This window comes from Mizuhopecten yessoensis, unplaced genomic scaffold, assembly GCF_002113885.1.
Source record: "Mizuhopecten yessoensis strain PY_sf001 unplaced genomic scaffold, ASM211388v2 scaffold9847, whole genome shotgun sequence".
Taxonomy (NCBI): Eukaryota; Metazoa; Mollusca; class Bivalvia; order Pectinida; family Pectinidae; genus Mizuhopecten; species Mizuhopecten yessoensis.
Genome location: NW_018408252.1, coordinates 2,840,118 through 2,859,748, shown reverse-complemented (window position 1 = coordinate 2,859,748; position 19,631 = coordinate 2,840,118). Strand labels below are relative to the sequence as shown.

Genomic DNA, 19,631 nt, shown 5'->3' with positions numbered 1-19,631 from the left:
TTGTACACAACCAATATTTATCATATTGTCCGCTATTTCAGATTACTGTGACTTGCATGAAGCTAATCAAATATGTGTTTCTTTACTAAAGTGAAAACTATTTTGTGCAAACTATGTATATTGATCTTAACTGTCGTATCGGTGGAGCGAGATTTATCAGTTTTTGCTTCGACTAAAGATGACACTACAAATAAATACCAATCAACGATGTCCATCTTAACATTATGACTGAGAGTGAGACACGCGACTAATAGCAAGTGTCTCAGTGTATCTCAACATGTTTAGCCGTTAACGACAGAGTCAGTCCTATGGACATGTTCATGATTGTGTAACGTAACTCCCCGAGTTAAATTACGAGGGGACAATTTTTAAGTAACTAAAAAGCCTTAATTACCAGTTACTAATACCATGGTGTCATTTGAACTCAAGGATGAAAAGGAAATCCAGATCATGAAAAGACAAATTAATTTCTTTTTTTTTTGTCGTAAGAAATGTTGAGGTGGTTAACATTGGTTCATTGTACTACTTGCTCGGTTTAATTGGGCCTAAAACTACTGAATAATGTTCTTCGTGTTCGAATATGATTCTGTTTTGTATTGTTATAAAAGCCATCGACAATGTCAGCTAGGGGCAACCAACACTTTAAAAAAATGGATATACACCAAAACATCATCAAACTAAAAATAAGTTATTAAGTGTAAAAGATGTAAACTAGAACTGTCGCCTATGGGCTCAGTAAAACCCCCGCATTCCGGTTGCTTGTTGACCCTGAATGGGCTTATTAAAGGGCCATAACGATGAAGTATATATATATATATGGGTCAAAGAAGTAATATAGACCTAAACTTGTCCACACCGTTGGAATTACTTCTTTGCCCCATATTTATATATATATATTATATATATATATTACTTATTTAAAAATAATGCATGAATATATCTTGTGAGTCATCTAATGGAAAATAACGGTCGGATTTTGCTGATGCATATTCCTAATACGTTATCCTGTCTGGTCGGACAGTCTGTTCTGCAGTTGTTTGCGTCACTTCTGATAACACATGCGCACAACACGCCATTTCATTGTAAACAACATGACTTGCCGTGGGATGTGTCAGCGAGTAAAAAGCGTTACCGCGTCAGCTACGAAGCGAAAAGTGGCCAAACGGTCAAAAGATAGCGCAAGGATTAAGTTACGGAAGCATAATTTCAGGTGGGAAGTATTTAAAGTAGAAAATAACTGCCCGAGCAGTTAATTCCTACGGATAGCCAATATAAAGCTGAAATGGAATCGACAGAAATGCTGTTTATGTAATAAATAAATATCTAAAATTATAAAGCTCGCTAGTATCTTTGTCGAGGTTGGAACACAGATGAACTTGTTTTGTTATGTTAATGGGCACGTATCGGAGAGAGTTTACTTCGTGTTTCTATATGCAGTAGTTTATGCGAAACGAAGGGATAAGTGACTGGTAAGTTTGATTTTGCTATGGGGCTCTCCAAGGGATGACTGCTGTGATGTTGTATAGTACCTCTATCTGTTTGTGATCGGGGTCACATGAGATACGTGCGCTATTAGATTTAAATCATTTATAATATTCCCGCTTTCAGTAAAATGGTATGATTTAATTATGTTGTTGAAGTAAACGTTTTTTTTATTCACATGCAAGATTAAAATATATCAAAATTACGGTTCAAAATGAATAACTAAGAAAGGAGAACCTAGTTATAGCATAGAAATAGATTGCTATCGAAGTCTGTGCTTTTCGTAATGCATGTTTTAATCGTAATGGCGCGTGCTACCGATAACTACGACTTCTGTTTCGGACAAAGGAACTGATTAAAGAAAAGTTATCTCGACATAAAAAGGGTCAATTCACAAGTATGCTTTAATCTCTGTAGAGTATTAAAAACATACAATTAGTAAGTACATGTATCTTAACACGTTCCATATCTGACACATATTCTACATGTACACGTAGGTTTTTTTTGCCAGAAACATTTATTTTGTGTGATGGCTAATATGACTTACTAAGTGTTAATGTATGAAAGAACAGTGACAGTCGAACAGAGAGTATACATGAATATTTATTACATATTACATTATAAAGTTGTACAGCAAAATTGATCCTGCTTCAATTAAAAATGGCGACACAATGACAATTTAAGTGATCAATCTAGTGTCAAAAATGTGAAATTTTGGCTTTTTGTGAAGCGCAAGAAATACACATTAATGCACATTTTCAAAATGGTCGCTGAATTGGTCTTGTAAACAAAAATCTACAAACAACAGGCATTTACTTTTTTGACATATTTTTCAGATGCGTGTTTGCTATTAAACGTGATCATAATTTGTTAAATATTACAAAAACCCGTTACACTAGATCAAAACGAGACTTGAACGTGACTGAAACCTCAGGAGAGTACATCCTTACATAATTTGGCCTTAAAATTCTTATCAATTTCATTTAAAATAACATTAAAATCTTCGTATTAGCTGAAAATTGCAGGAATTTATTGAGATTATGAAATCGGAATTTTGTAATCTTTGAATTTGTCTTCAATCACCAAAAAATATTTTTTACAAATTAGTTTTGAAAACCTCACAAAGAGAACTTTTTTTTAAATTGGACATACATACTATTAACATTAGTACCGTTTTCCTGCTGGCTCTCTTCGTATCCAACTGCAGTCGACAAACCACTAAAACACATATTGATAGAACAAATATAAATTATTAAGATGTCGTAGTGGTTGTTACAATATTTCAAAAGGTAATTAAGATGTAACAGCAATATTGCTAAATGCATTATATGAATTGAAGGCAATGAAAGGTGAACTTTGAAAACACACAACAAGTTATATCAGTAACGAATTATATGCATCCAAATCTAAAGAATAATTTAATAAATAATAGGTACACTAGTTGACTAGCAATACTTTTTCTGTAATGGATACTTTGAATACACTATTATTCAGCTGTAATCGCCAGCATAGCTATATGTTTATACAGCCTCTATTCGTGAAGCGTTGCCGCATATGAAATACATTTTTCGGTTTCATCGACCCGTATTCCCCTTATTTCTTGCAATTTTTACTGTAGAAATATGTTCACATGCCCGTCTTTTAATATCATTTTACAGAAATATGTTTAGCTACAGACATCCACCCCAGGCGTTGCCCTTACATCCAGGAAATGTATACCTTTTCAAAGGACCATTGTTTGATTTCGCTCTTCCGGTTGAAGTCCCCTTCGATTTACCCTCGTCCGCTGCAAGACAAAAAGAAAGGGCTGAAATTTTAATCATTGCTTTTCGTTCAGGTTAGTTACCTGATCATTAATCAATTTACGAATTGTTACTACGTATTGGAGCTGACACCTACGTATGGGAGCTAACACTTGTGCCCCAGCCCGGTGCTCATTAGTGTTTTCATAAAACAGTTGCAATGCATACAATAAGATAACGTCACGATGTTGACGTCGTCCAAGGGTTACCTGCAGCGACCGATATTTTGGCTGTATTTTGTATTTTTGTATGCGTGAGTTCATTTTGCAATGTTGAATTTGATGTAATAATAAAAACAGTATCTAGCAAAGCCTAAAGCAAATGTGGTTTTTCATATGACTTCATCTTTCAATCACATCAGTACATTAACAATTGGTTCGATGGTAAATATGGTACAGGGATAGGCAGATATTCAATAGCATATATTACATGTGTCTAAAACTATTTGCAACGAAATAAACAAAATCACGGTCGATAGCTTCCATTTCTTTATTGTTCTATGATACTTGGCAAACCGAGTAGACATTGAAAAGTTCCAAAGTTATATTAGCACCGCTACCCGATTTCGACCTGACGCACCCGATAGATTAGTGCATACACTAAATGTGTCAACATCATTCGTTTCAGACAACATTTCGATGACGTGATTTAAGGTGGTATTTCTCCGAAATAATGCTTTTCCATTATACATTGAAATAATCGACCGCAAATCGACCATTGCTGAAAAGATTTGGTGACATTTATGTATTGTTTCCTGTTCAGACACAAATCAAATGCACGTCCTGTCACTTTAATATCACCACATTCAAATCGGGGGATAGCATTAACGCCGATATGTTAGCAAAAGAAACGTATGTTAATCAGAATGACCCCTTAATTTTTGTTCTTACCTTGCCAATAACATTTAAATGACAGCCAGATAATTATTTTTTACGTCCATCAGGTCTCGTGAAACACATTATTTGTGGAGTCAAATCTAATTCCATTGTTTGTTAGATCGTTTTCACGGCCTCTGAAAAATTGTTCACATACAAAATATTCGATGAAAATTTAACATTTCGACTGACAACCCAACCCAAGCAGCATTGGGGTACTATAACAATCACAACCCAAGCAGCATTGGGGTACTATAACAATCATAACAGAGTAGTATGGTAATTGTATTAGAATTAAAATCAATGATTCAAATGAGGTTATATCCTAATTTGTACTAATTCCTAAAGTTTTATTTCAGAGTAGGAAATCTTGCTACTTTTGTTCAATGTACTCTGCTTTCAATATTATTTTCTTAAGTTGAATACATTTAAACTAAATTTATAATACGAATGCTCTATACTGACATACTTCCAAGTGTACTATTTCACCGTCAACTGCTTTTGATTTGGCTTTCGCACTACATTGGTAGTGAGCTTCATCTTTTGATTTGCTTGATTCTTTTATCACAAAGGTAGGAGCTTTTGGAAAGCCAGAATAGTATTTACGATTGTCAATAGGAATTCTTGTGCTTAGTGGTGGGCGTTCGTTTCTCTTTTTCCATGTAATGCTGTCTGGTGAAGGATCCACCGTACAATCTATGTATGCTGTTGATCCTTTGATCGCATGGTATTTTTTCTTATCCATTGATATAACCATTCCCTCTGTAGACGCGTAATGGTGTTAAAAGATTATATCAATAATTCAATTAGTTGATGTATTGCTAATATTATAGGCTATTTTGCATATTTCAATTGATATCAAAACTTATTGAGGATAACGTTTATATCATAAATAAGGACAATTTATCGAAATATTATGTTCAAAATTGCTGCCACATGTATATTACAAAAATAAATGTTTGGAGAGGGAGTTTATTTGTACACAACCAAGAAAATCAAATATATGTTTCTTTACCAAAGTGAAAACAATTTTGCGCAAACTATTTACATTGATATTAACTGTCGTATCGGTGGACCGTGTTTTATCAGTTTTTGCTTCGACTAAAGATGACACAACTAAATACCAATCAACGATTTCCATCTGAACATTATTACTGACAGTGAGACACGCGGCTAATATGACCTGTATCTCAACATGTTTAGCCGTTGACGACAGAGTCAGTCCTATGTCCATGTCCATGATTGTGTAACGTTACTCCCTAAATTAAAATATATGGGGACAATGTTTTCAGTAACTTAAAAGTCTTAATTACCAGTTACTAATATCATGGTATCATACTAACTCTAGGATGAAAAGGAAATCCAAACCATGAAAATACAAATTAAAGCTTTTATTTCTTTTGTCGTCAAATGTGTTGAGGTGGTTAGCATTGATTTATTGTACTACTTGCTCGGTTTAAATGGGCCTAAAACTACTGAATAACTTTTCTTTGTGTTCGAATATGATTATGTTTTGTATTGTTATAATGGCCATCAACCATGTCAACTAGGGCCAACCAACACTTAAAAAAATGGATATTCACAAAAACATCATCAAACTAAAATTAAGTTAATGAGTGTAACAGATTTAAACTAGAACTGTCGCAAATGGGCTAAGTAACTTAATACGCCCCACATTCCGGCTGCTTGTTGACCATGAGGGAGCTTATAAAAGAGACATCACGATGAAGTATATATATATTTCTTTTCTTTTTAAAAAATATTGCATGTATATATCTAGTGAGTCATCTATTGGAAAATAACGGTCGGATTTTGCCGATACATATTCCTAAAAATATGTAATTACTAATAGAAGAGGAGATTCCTTATCCTGTCTGGTCGGACAGTTCGTTCTGCAGTTGTTCGCGACACTTCTAATAACGCATGCGCACAACACGCCATTTCATTTTAAACAACATGACTTGCCGTGGGACGTGTCAGCGAGTAAACAGCGTTACCGCCTCAGCTACGAAGGGAAAAGTGGCCAAACGGCCAAAAGATAGCGCAAGGATTAGGTTCCGGAGGAATAATTGCAGGTGGGAAGTATTCTAAGGAGAAAATAACTGCCCTAGCAGTTAGTACGGTTCATGTATTCTTACGGGTAGCAAATATAAAGCTGAAATGGAATCGACAGATATGCTGTTTATGTAATAATTGAATATCTAAATATCTAAATTAAATTAAATAGTATCTTTGTCTAAGTTGGAACACAGATTAACTTAGTTTGTAATGTTAATGGGCATGTATCGGAGAGAGTTTACTTCGTGTTTCTATATACAGTAGTTTATGCGATTTTGCTATGGGGCCCTCCAAGTGATAACTGTTGTGATGTTGTATAGTACCTCTCTCGGTACTCGGGGTCACATTAGATACGTGCGCTATTATATTTAATTAATTTAAAATATTTTAGTAAAATGGTATGATTTAATTATATTGTTGAAGTAAATGATTTTTTTATTCAAATGCAACATTTAAATATATAAAAATGACGGTTCAAGATGAATAACTGAGGAAGGAAACCTACTTATATCACAGAAATAGATTGCTATCTAAGTCTGTGCTTATACATAGTAATACATTTGTTGATCGTTATGTTTCAAAAGTTTATGTTTTCACATGATGTTGACTTAGAATGTATGATCATGCAACAACTTTGTTCTCTAAATCATTAATTTTCATTTACGCGTATGCTTTAATCTCTGTAGAGTATTAAAAACATATAATTAGCAAGTATCTTAACACGTTCCATGTCTGACACATATTCTACATGTACACGTAGTAGTTTTGCCAGAAACGTATATTTTGTGTGGTGGCTAAAATAACTTGCTAAGTGTTAACGTATGAAAAAACAGTGAAAGTCGAAAAGAGAGTATACATGAATATATATTTATGTATGGTCTTGAATAAAGTGGCCAAAGACATTGAGTTGTAATAAAAATAATCACAAACATTTCCCTTTGTTTTTTACACTTGTCAATGCATATATACACTGTAAATACTTTATGAAAACATTTAAAAAAGGATATTCGTCTCGTAAATATTCCTTTTTAAAGAAAGGTTTGTCCCATGGTTGGGGAAAGGTGTTTAGCCCCGTAACCATTTGTACCAGTCACATTCCGGTATTAGAAATGTCCTGGTTTCTATAAATAATGCCGAGATGCCAACACAATTTTCTTCATTTACATTTTGAATATTGGCATGTGTGCAATTAACTTCTGATGATGAATAATTACTGCCAAGAAATTCAATAAGTTTCAACACGGACTTAGAAATCCTATTTCTTGGTTTCATAGTGCGGTTAATAAGTTTCATGTGAGCTGCATGCCTTACAGCCCCTCTCTAGGGGCCCTTTTGGAATCTTTGTATCTCGGTCAGACCACTTGTGTTACTGCCTCGTTTCAAAACCGTCACATGACGTTATTGGCGCTATTTTTAACAGGGCTTTCCTGAACAAGTGGTCAAACTGGACATTTGGGACGGACTATGAATATGGGGATAGCAAGGTAACATAAGGTTATATATGGCTCTTCACGTGATGTCCCTTTAAACATGTGAAAAATATGAAGAAATCAAGTGTCATGAAAAAGTTTAACCTCAGTCGTCGTACCAGCAGACCGATGGACAAAACAAACATTGCTACTATGACCTTTGAACCCATGAACTCGAATTGTTGTTACAATGAAGGTTGCATCAATGCTACATATACTCCAAGGTATGTGCATACAAAATACCAACCATGTCTGCGATATTTTACCTTTTCAGCCACATTATGCATCTGTGACATTTGACGTCATGCCCTTGGAAGTTTGTGACAATATAGCCTGCATAATTGGCTAAAATACTCTAATGTTTATGTGTATACTAAATATCTACCGTTTCCGAGATAATTAGCCATTTCAGTATGGTAATTAATTCGTGAACTTTGACCTCGAAAGTTATCAGTAGAGTAGCTTGCATTAATGCCTACATCATTCCAAAGTATATACCGTTTCTGAGATAATTGGCCATTTCAGTAACGTAATGTACCATCTACAAAAGTCAAGGGCCATTACTCTTGAAAATATTGTAGGAACATAATGGCGTTCGTGAAGACACTGATTCATTTGAGGAATTACATGTATGCAAAGTTTCCTTAAAAAGTCCATAAAAAACCTAGGAGGAATAGGAGGTATACTATTTTGTCTAGACAGACAGACGGACAAACTGACAATGGTTCCAGTATACCAAAACTTTGTTACGGGGAGTATAAAAAGACATCCATAGCGAACGAATTCTTATTGGAAAGATCGATTGCTTGCAAATAGAGGGTACATTATAGAATCTGTTATGACTTTGTTTTAAATCAGCGCATTAAATCCTAATATGTTTGGCTGTAGATGGTTAGCCGCATTCGCGACAATAGGGTTGGTCTTCCTTGTGTAAAACATAATTATATGCAATGTAGGTTATAGCTTATAATTTCTTCCAACCATGTTGCGAACTCGTTGTGTCGGACATATACATTGTGTAAAATATTGATAATTTAAAACGACATACCTATATCTTCCTCTCGGCGTAAACTTTTGATTTTGTTGGTGCAGGTGTCAACAATTGAGCACAGGTCCCGATTTACTAATTTCAGCTTTGGTACGAATTTTTTATAGTCTCCAACAGAAATAATTTTTTCGATCCTGAGGCGGATAAATAGTTCCTGTATTGTTTTGATTTGATTGATATCATTTTGCGAAAGAGGATTACCATCAAATAGGCATTTTAACTTGAATAACTGTTCCTGAGTTATACCTTCACCCAAATCGAACACCATTTCATTATGAAAATCGATAGCATCCTCAGAAATATCTTCCGCCATATTGGTTGAACCTTAATAATCTGAAAGACACAAAATAAACACCAATCAGAACACTACAAAAACAAACATACATTTAAGTTTTAAACTTAAATGTACTTAAACTAACAGCATATATAACTAATTTGAAACTAGTAGTATCAGAATTTGAAAGTGTTAGCGAGAAAAAATAAAACAAATAAAATTTTACGTGAAATAGAGGTCCAATGGGCCTGTATTGCTCACCTGTTACTTATCTTGGATCCAATTTTGAAAGAAGGTCCAGGTCAAATTTATTTAAATATGCCAAAGTATTGTTGATTAAACATGTATCTTTGATGTTTCTTTGATAGAATATTTTTTTGTCTAATATTCTACATGGTACTTTATTATTAATAAATATTATTTTATTTTATTAAAGTTACTGTAATAAGCTGACCTTTAAAGATGGTCATTCAATCAGATCTTTGACTTCTCTGACACAGGGGGCTCTCATCTATTGGATCCCACCCTTTGATTGTTTTCTGAGGAGGGTAAGACAGAGAGAGTGAGGGAAGGAATATTAAATTTCTAAGAGAGAGAGAGAGAGAGAGAGGGGGGGGGAGGAAGGGATGGACTGGACTATTATTTTTGGAGCTCAAACTTATGAAAAAATGAAATAGAGGAACTTTATTGATTCTGTAATTTATTTCAAAGCCCAGGAGATAGCTATCAGAATAATTTTTTTGCAAAACAAGAAGTTTTTCCCATTTTTTTCCATTCCATTTCAAACTTCTCTTTATAAGTTTCTCCTTTGCTATTTGCTATAAATTTTTGTATATAATGGTAATCTTTTATTGCGTTAACCAATGCATTTATATTTAAGGAGCTATGAAGACAACGCATTTTATATATATGTTGTTTAATTATAATGAGTATATCATTATCAATTCTACCATTCACATTTTGTGCAAGAAATCCAAATAAATAAGATTCTTTATTGAACTCAAAAGGAGTAATGAGTGCATCTAAAAGAGTTTCAAAATTAAGAAGTTTCTGAGTCTCTTGACATTTCCATAACATATGGGTAATAGTTTCAATCTCGGAATTGCAAAGTGTACACATAGGAGATACAATTATTCGAGTTTTAAATAGGAAAGAATTTGTTGTCAGAATATGGTGATTTATTCTATACTGAAACCACTGAAATTTTGTATTAGTAGTTATAGCAAAGAGTAGCTTAAATCTGATGACAAGAAAAGTGACTAAAATCAAAGACTCTATTCCATTTCTTTTGTCCTGATGGAACAATGGTATTTTTTACTCGGATACTAAAAAATGTTTGGAACTTTTAGACTTTTTAAAGAATGGTTCTAAGTGTACAGGAATAAAGGAACATAACAATTTATATTTAGGAAAATCTGGATTAGAGTTGAAATGTTTAACTGCAGAAAGAACACTCTGATATTTGAGAAAATGAGTCGGTTTTTGATAAATTTGAGTTAATTCTTGAACTGTATAAAAGGAACCAGAATTATAGTCTTTTATCAGGTCATTTATTTTCACGTAGCTTTTAATAATCTGATCCACAATTTGCTCGCCATTTAGATGTACATTAAAAAAAAATCTAATCCAACCTAATTTGAGTGAGTCTATAAAAGTTTTGATGTTGATCATGTTTAACCCACCTCTGGGTTTGGCAGTGAGATAAATAAATGATTAAATTGTGAAACCAAAATTGATTTTAATATATTTATTTTACCAATTGGTGTTAATATTCTCCTTTTCCATGATCTGATAAGTGATTTAAAATATGTATCAAAGTTCAGTTTAGGTACCTCATGTAAATTAACGTGAAATTCAATGCCAAGAAGTGTGAAGTTTTCCCTACCCCATTGTAAGTCAAGTTCTGGAAGGAATTTATCTGAGCTAAATTTCTTATTGCAAATCCAAACCACTTGAGTTTTTGAAATATTTATTTTTAATCCTGATATACTTTCATAGAAATTAAGTTCAGTAATAGCTTCCTGCAGTGATCTTTCTGTACCATCAAGTGCAAGCGCAGTGTCATCTGCATATTGTGATAGAAGTATAGGACAGTTATCAACATTAATACCCTTAATTTTCGTATTGTTTCTTAGTTTCATAGCTAAAATTTCAGCACACAGAATAAATATATATGGAGCAATCGGGTCCCCTTGACGACAGCCCCTTTTAATTTGAAAAAAATGAAGACAGATTCCCTCCCTGATTAATTACAGCACTAGCATTATTATGTAATGTTTTAACCCAGTTTATGAAGAACGGTATCTTGGTATAATGCTTCTATGCGGTAATTCCTTTAAGGCTGCGGTAGTTACAATTGTTAATATGTTAATATTAATGAAATGATGATTTTTCATATCGCCTTAACGACGTGCAATTGCGTTATATACATAACAAAAGAACTCTTACCTTATAATAAGATCATGCAGACAAAGCAGAAATCTTTTTCAAATATATAACCAATGCCTTTTTTCAAAGGCAACAGGGCAGTCTTGAAGTGCAGAGGTCAAGTCATATCGTGTAGGATGATCGTACAGGTTTTTCGTAATCAAAGTAACTCCATAGACTCAACCCATTGGGACGACAAACGCAGATTCTTTCTTGACATGACATCACACTTACACAACACCAAGTGGATGGCTCATATGCTTTGTTCAAATTTTCTCCTCACAAACCATTTAATCTAAGGACATAGTAAATTGAAACTTAAATCGTTAAATCGTCATCCTTTTATCAATGAAATATTAATAATAAAGAGTATAACTGTTTAACAAAGCTGTAGCTAAATCTCAACAGATTCAAACTCGCTTCGATCGTAACATGTACCATATGTGAAGCATCAAGTTGTTCAGAATGACAAATTATGAGCTTAATTTCCGACATCAATCGACAGATTGACAGCTACACATAAAAGTTAAAAAGCACTAATTGCAAATATGCCGCCAGTCTAGCCCCACCAATGGAGATTTGGTTCCTAGGGCATGACTTTGAATATGTAAATAATCCTGTATTGATCATTATCGATATAGCCTTAAATACTTGCAACTTCGTAATATTATTATCATGTTGTGTAAATGGAACGCATTCTAACCTTACTAATTTGCACATACAGACTTAACAGAAATCGTGTCCATGACTATTACCAATGCCTTATTTAAAAGACAACAGGTAATTCTTGCGATGCAAATCCAAATCATATCTTGCTATTATAAAACATGTTTTACGAATCGATCGATCATCGAATCTGTAGTGGCATTTCGTCAGCCAAGTAAACTCCATAGAACGATCAGATTAAGAGTTGTTCAACACATTGGAAAGGCAACGGCATAATTATGTCGTGTAATGCATCTGCAACAAAAACATAATTTCTTTAGTCATTTGCTAAAATTACGCAAGTTTAGGTGGATGTATAATTTGCTTTGTCTGGATTTTCTTACAAATCATATAATTTAAGGATTTGTTCAATTAAAACTCTACATTCAATCGTCTTCCTTTCATACATGAAAAAAATAATAAAGGTTATAACGATTTACCAGAGCTAAAACTAAATCTCAGCAGATAATGACAAAAGTAAGCAATACGACATCGCTGTGGGTTTCTGCATTAGTCGCCTTTTACGATACATGCCGTGGGTAACAGCAGGTACTTAGTTTCTTGGTCACAACTTGGAAGAAGTTGCAATCCCAACCTTTAACCATACTCATGCGCAAATGCTGAGTATAAAAGACAAATACACGTATGCTACCAGGATGGCAACGGGGTTTGCTCTACCCTTGACTACTTAGTCCCTGGTTCATAACTTTGAAACTGTCGAGATCCCCACCGTTTGACCTTATCAACAATTGCTGCGTATATAGAAACAAACGCAACCATGATCCTCGACCAGGGGTTTTGTAACACTCCTGTGTACTTAGTTTCTGGTTGTTAATATTGAAACCGTTGAGATTCCCACTCTAAATCCATTTCTTCAAATGGCATAGTACAACCATGAAATTATAATTGGCCCAGGAGTATGTTTCAGCCCTAGGGATTTAGTTCCTGTGTTATTACATAGACACTGTACTCTATTTGCAAATGTTTGTATCCTATTACCCTTTCTGTTTCAACACGTAGGTTGTTATTCCCTAAGAAGAGCATACACCATTTTCTTACAGTGCACCAAGTTGTGTAGGGTCACGCTTATAACTAATTCTTTAAGATTATTCTTGATCATGATTTGAACTATTATACTGCTTCATGAAATTTGTAGATAACCATGACAGTAAATAATGTAATACCAATTTCAGCCACTCATAATTCAATCCCTTTCGTTAAATGTAAATGTGCATTGTTCCCTGTCCTAATACACTGTGTTTTTCCCTATCTACAGTTACCTTCCTTTAGCTTCCGCTTGGATATTACTGTAGGTCAGTTATACCAGGAAATGTGCGTTCACCAGATATCTCAATCGGGTAAGTTGATAGTATAACCTGAAATCTAGGGTTGGAATCCTGGCCAAACTCTGCTGGGTTATTTTTTACACTCAAAATAGTCTTGTTGATTAGATTTTGTTTAATTCGTCTAATATTGTTTGTTTTTCCATCCTTTTGAAATATATGTTCAAAAAAATCTGCAAAGTAGTTTTTCTTTGAAGAAATTGGTTGGTGGTATATATGTGTGCTGAGACGGAGTACAGAGCACACTGTACCCTAGTTACAGGTTTTGCAGTGGTACTGGGATCATTAAACATATCCTTTAAAACTCAAAATCGTCAAAGGTTGTAAGTTCTTAAACTTGACGTAACTTTGCACAAAGCAGAACGTAAATGATATACGTAGTTTTTTATGAGCTGTAAACAATTGTATAGATGTCGGAGGAAGGGTAGACAACATGACAAGATAGTCTCTATAAGAACAATATAAGTTTCCATTGCAGGGCCAGACAACTGGTCAATGGGCTTATCCTGATAACCTGACTATTGGTTTCTCTATGCTTTGTACATATGGTTATATGGGATGGGGATCTCAACTGTTTCCATTTGATGAACCGGAGACCAAGTCCCCAGGAATGATAACAGACCCCGAGGCAATCCAAGTAGCATGGATGTGTTCGTCACACCATGCCCAGCAAATCAGTATGTGGTTTCAGGGTTGGGATCTCAACTGTTCCCAGTCTCCAGTGCAAATGGAAGTAGCATGTATATAGTTTTAAGGATCCATGAGAACAAATCAGGTTAAACTCCTTTAATCTGTTCTCAAGGAGTAGGACTTAAACATATTTGACTTCATTTCATGTACTTTGCTCAGTCTTAAGGTGATCCACACCCTTAATCAACGTGGGGTTTCCTTAACCCATGGATGCAATATACTATAAATTTGATTCAAATGCCCTAACCAATACTCAAGGTTTGGTTTGGCTAAATATAGTAAAACGTCCTATCAACAGCTAAGGTCATTTAAGGACGTGCCTCCATGAGTGTTGTGTATGCATACATGTGTGTATGTGTGCTGGAGGCAGGGTATGTTTGTGTATTTGCCTCCTTTTGATAGCGCGGATATGATGGCAACTTTATAGGGCTAAGTCATTGACATACCACACCAAAGGTACCCAGCATAGCATTTCGCCCTGTCACATTATACTGACAACGGGTGAACCAGTTGTTGCCTTTATCCTTTATGCTGAACGTCAAGCAAGGAATAGGAACTACTTTTGCTAAGGATTCTGGGATGTCCCGGCATGGGGACAAAGCCCACTCTTACCTAGTTACAGGTTTTCAGTGACACAGGGATCCTTAAACATATCCTTTATAAAGCTAAATCGTCAAAAGGTTGTACAATAAAAAACTTAATTATGTACAAAGCGAAATGTTATTTGGTTTGGTTTGGTTTAGTATTGTTTAACGTTCTATTAACAGCTATGGTCATTAAAGGACAACCTTCCGTGTGCAAGATGGATGCGTGTAGTGTATGCGTGTGTATTTTGTGAGTCTGCGATATGTTCGTGTTTGTCTCGTTGTGATAGCGCCGAACTGATGCCGACTTCATAGTGCTACCTCACTGAAAAATGCTGCCGAAGACACTCATCAGGACACTCCACCGGTCACATTATACTGACAACGGGCGAACCAGTCGTCCCACTTCTAAATTGCTGAGCGTTAAGCAGGAGTAGAAACTTCCATTTTCACAGACTCTGGTATGTCTCGGCCAGGGGACAGAACCCAAAGCCTTCCTTACAGGGGCGAACGTTCAACTGAAGGCCAAAAGTGAGGCATTGTCAAGGGAGACATTAAAAGAAGAAAGTTGTCTAGAAATAGGAGAAAAATAAGATCCCAAATTAAGTCGCCTCTTACGATCATGCAATGGGGGCAGCTGGTATAATTATCATGCCCTACCTACAGGGACAGCGAAATGTAAATGGTATGGATAGTTTTTATGAGCTGTAAAATTATATAAACATATCAGACGATCTACAGGTGTATCGGGAACATATATTTAAAGATAATCACTCGTAAATACAACCAGTGGTACGCTGAGATATAGAATTATAGAAACTTGGCGAAAGTACATTCGAAAAGGTGGAGTGCTTCACTCCCTTTACAGCGTCATAATCAGGAAAGCACAATTAAAGATGTGTCAGCTTAAATGTTAGCATATTGAAACTGCCGTGGCGTTAAAAGATGTCTGTACCTCGCAAATGTATATTTACATTTTGTTAATTGTAAGAAGCCCATACATTGTTAAAACGTTGTAAATGGCAAAACGTTACTGACATTTTAATACTTAAATTTATTGACACACAGTGACACGATTAATTTGTGTTTCAACACTAATTAGAGGTAAGATTTTGTATCGTTGAGTAAGGGTAAAGAAAGAGGTTCAGTACCCTTCCAGCTTTTTCTTAACGCCACTCCTCCTTAGCCAAACTACCTTCATTGTGATACAAATATAAATAAGTGGTATCCTGTGTTACGGTTCTTCTTTTCTATATACAGATATGTGCTGACTCTGATACCGCTCATGGCATAAACAACACAATGATGATACATATTTGCGTCGCTGAAGATCAAGATTGCAAAATATATTGCACCGGTTGCCTGGCGTTTACTGTCCATTTAACATGTATTAACAAAATACATTCTCATGCATGTCAGTACTTGTACATTATGCAAAAACTCATTTTGTTAAATGTACCAGACACACAATGTCTTGTACATGTAGAATGTTTTATAAATATTTCTTGAACGTTACAAATAACTGTTAGCAATAACATCATGTGTATGTCTGCTTGTACAAAAAATGTGTATGTCGTTACGACAAATGTATCATTATTCTGGGTGTGACAAGAATGGGCTCAATGTGAAGGTAAAAGTAAATTTTTCAGGTTCGTTTGAATGAGTCTACATATTTACAGGTTAATACACGGTATCATATCTTACAGTGTCACTTGAATACAAATTGTAAAGAGATAACATTATAACAAGTGTACAGAAGTCAAAAGTAGGAATATCTTGCCTTGATCGGAACAGAAACGCGTCAACATACATGTTAAATGCTTCCCGTTTCATACGTATGAAATAAAATGATATTGACCCATATATGGTACCCTCTCACGACTCATTGTGTTATATATTCGTGTTTATGTTAAGAAAAAATCATAAAACGACATTTATCGTTATTCAAAACTGTCGGGGATTTCTTCTAGCCTACACCACCCTCCACGCACAACAATCCTAACTATTTCTTCTTTCTCATCAGATGTATTAAAAGGTAATATCAACAAAATATATTGGTATGGCCCAACTTGTCAATACTTTTAATCAGAGGAGACAAATATTACACACAAATATTCAATCGTAGTTAAGTGTGTCTACAGTTAAGTACCTACCTTTTGGACGGGAATCATCTTACCGAACCCATTCATAATAATTATCATCTATACAAAACAACACTGTACCTGCTGTGTGTAAAAACGACTTAAAATGAATACTTCCTATATCAATCTACATGCGTATTAGATTAAATAATCACGGGACAAATGTATAAATACCTGGTTGTCAGTCGACTATATCACGGTAGGTTTGCTATTTAAACACCTGTGTTATGTATACACATAAACCGTACAAAGTACAAACAGAAGGAAGATAAAAATCGATAGATATAGAGATATATATTATACAGTACAGCAAAACAGGTTTCAGCAATTAATATTACACACGATAACAACATGTGTTTAATGTTGACCCTTGTCTTTTAAATTCATGTTTGTTTAATGTCATTTTGGTTAACATGTCCAGTTTACTTTTTAATGGCCCTAATGACCTTTTTATTTTGGTTGATGGAATAACGAATAACGAATAACTAACTTCATAATTGCATGTAAGTTATAGTAGCATAAACAAATAGAAAAGGTAATGTTTATAGGATTATAAGAGGACCAGAGATGTTTATAGCAAAGAACAGCACCAGAGGGGCCTGTATCGCTCACCTTGATATTTAATGCAACCATGACAAGATTGAATTGAGTTTCCAGGTGCACGGCCAGACAACTGGTTGATGGGTTTATCCTGATAACCTGACTATTGGTTTCTCTATGCTTTGTACATATGATTATGTGGGATGGGGATCTCGATTTGTCCCATTTTATGACCCGGAGACCAAGTCCCCAGGAATAATAACAGACCCCGAGGCAATCCAAGTAGCATGGATGTGTTCGTCACACCATGCCAAGCAAATGGGTATGCGGTTTCAGGGTTGGAATCTCAACTGTTCCCAAGAAAACAGTCATGGACTGAGTCGCAAGGGATGAAACCAGTCTTCAGTGCAAATGGTTGTAGCATGTATGTATCAGGTTCAAATCCATTAATTTGTTCTCAAGGAGTAGGACTTTAAAATATTTGACTTCATTTTATGTACTTTGCTCAGTCCTAAGGAGATCCACACCCTTGGTCAACGTTGGGTTCCCTTAACCCAAGAATGCAGCAGATTATAAATTAGATTCAAATGCCCTAACCAATACTCAAGGTTTGGTTTGGCCTAATAGAGTAAAACGTCCTATCAACAGCTACGAAAATTTAAGGACGTGCCTCCATGAGTGTTGTGTATGCATACATGTGTGTATGTGTGCTGGAGGCAGGGTATGTTTGTGTATTTGCCTCCTTTTGATAGCGCGGATATAATGCTGACTTTATAGGGCTACGTCACTGACATACCACACCGAAAGACCATGCAAAGCATTTCGCCCGTTTACATTATACTGACAACGTTTGAACCAGTTTTTGCCATAACCCCTAATGCTAAACGTTATGCAGGGAATAACAACTACCATTTTTAAAAACTTTGGTATGCCCCGGCCTGGGAACAGAACCCATTGCCTTCCTCACCTGGGCGAACGTTCAACATTCAAGCCCAAAAGGAGGTATAAAGCATTCAGAAATAGAGAGAATTATAAAGATCCCAACTATTTCAATTGGTAAAGCAGATTCATTTTGGTGGCTTACGAGTCCCCAAATAGAAGACACAAAAGGAAATCCCCCATTCTGCAAAGGTTCCCTCATTAGTGGCCTCTTAAGATGCATGCAATGGGTAACAGCAGGTGTATTCTTTTCACGATCCCTGACCTGCAGGGGTGGCTAAGCAGGAGATAACAACAACTATAATTAAGGACTGGTATGTCTTGGCCTGGAGACAGAACTCATTGACTTCTTTGGCGAACGTATAACATAAAAAGTGAAAAGTGAGGTGTTGCCAAGGAAGGCTCTAGAAAATAAAAGGTAGTAAGAAGTAGAAAGAAATATAAAGATCCAAAATGTTGCCTACTGCATGTTTCAGACTAGGCGACTTATATGGGAACCCACTGCAGAATTGGGGATTTGCTTTTTTGCCCTCAATTTGGGGACAGAAAAGCGACCATAATATATCTGCTGCATCCATTGTTTAATGTCCTATCAACCGCTAAGGTCATTTAAGGACGTGCCTCCATGTGTGAGGATCTACGCTATGGTCAGGAGGCAATAAAACCAAAAGACATAAACACATGTTTGCATACATTACATACATGGCGACACGACTAAATGACAATAACACGTTTAACAAAGTAAAACCAAACCTATCAGAGTAATTTTTAAATGAAATAGCAAACAAAATATCCTGATATTGCCTGACCTGTTTATACTTCGAACCGAAGGGGTAAAAACGTCACCCACAGATAATAAATCGTATTTGAGTATGTGAACAGGTAGGTACTTACTTTTTTAGGAGCATACCTAGGGCAAGTAATCTCAATGATGATGATCTACCTGAAGATTCTACGCGCGACGTAATGGCAAAGTATATGTTATATAATCACGTGACCAATTTAAAATGACTGGTAGTTAGTAGGGTATGTCAAGGTATTTTGGTCATATTACATGTGTTAGGAACATTGGCCTTATAAAATACAATACAGAAAAAAATTAGCTCGATAAAGAAAAGATATGTTATAATGTGCAGTACAACAGTACAGATCTCACATGATAATATAACATACGAATTGTTTGTGTTCAAATGAGTTTAATTGAATAAGAGTCTCCGGGTGGTGCAGTGGATAGCGAACTTGTCTTTCACCAAC

The 19,631-nt window shown here is 35.3% G+C and overlaps 1 protein-coding gene across 1 annotated transcript in view; it reads right to left on the bottom strand.

Moving 5' to 3' along the window:
* LOC110458824 overlaps positions 1 to 11,675 on the bottom strand; it is a 131,982-nt gene extending 120,307 nt beyond the window's left edge. The window contains exons 1-3 of the mRNA XM_021510763.1: positions 11,457 to 11,675; positions 8,735 to 9,067; positions 4,625 to 4,921 (exon numbers count right to left, since the gene is read on the bottom strand). Of these exons, the coding sequence (XP_021366438.1) occupies positions 4,625 to 4,921; positions 8,735 to 9,047 (610 nt within the window). The 5' untranslated portion in view covers positions 9,048 to 9,067; positions 11,457 to 11,675. The remainder of the gene's footprint in view (positions 1 to 4,624; positions 4,922 to 8,734; positions 9,068 to 11,456) is intronic.
* Positions 11,676 to 19,631: the final 7,956 nt, after the last annotated feature.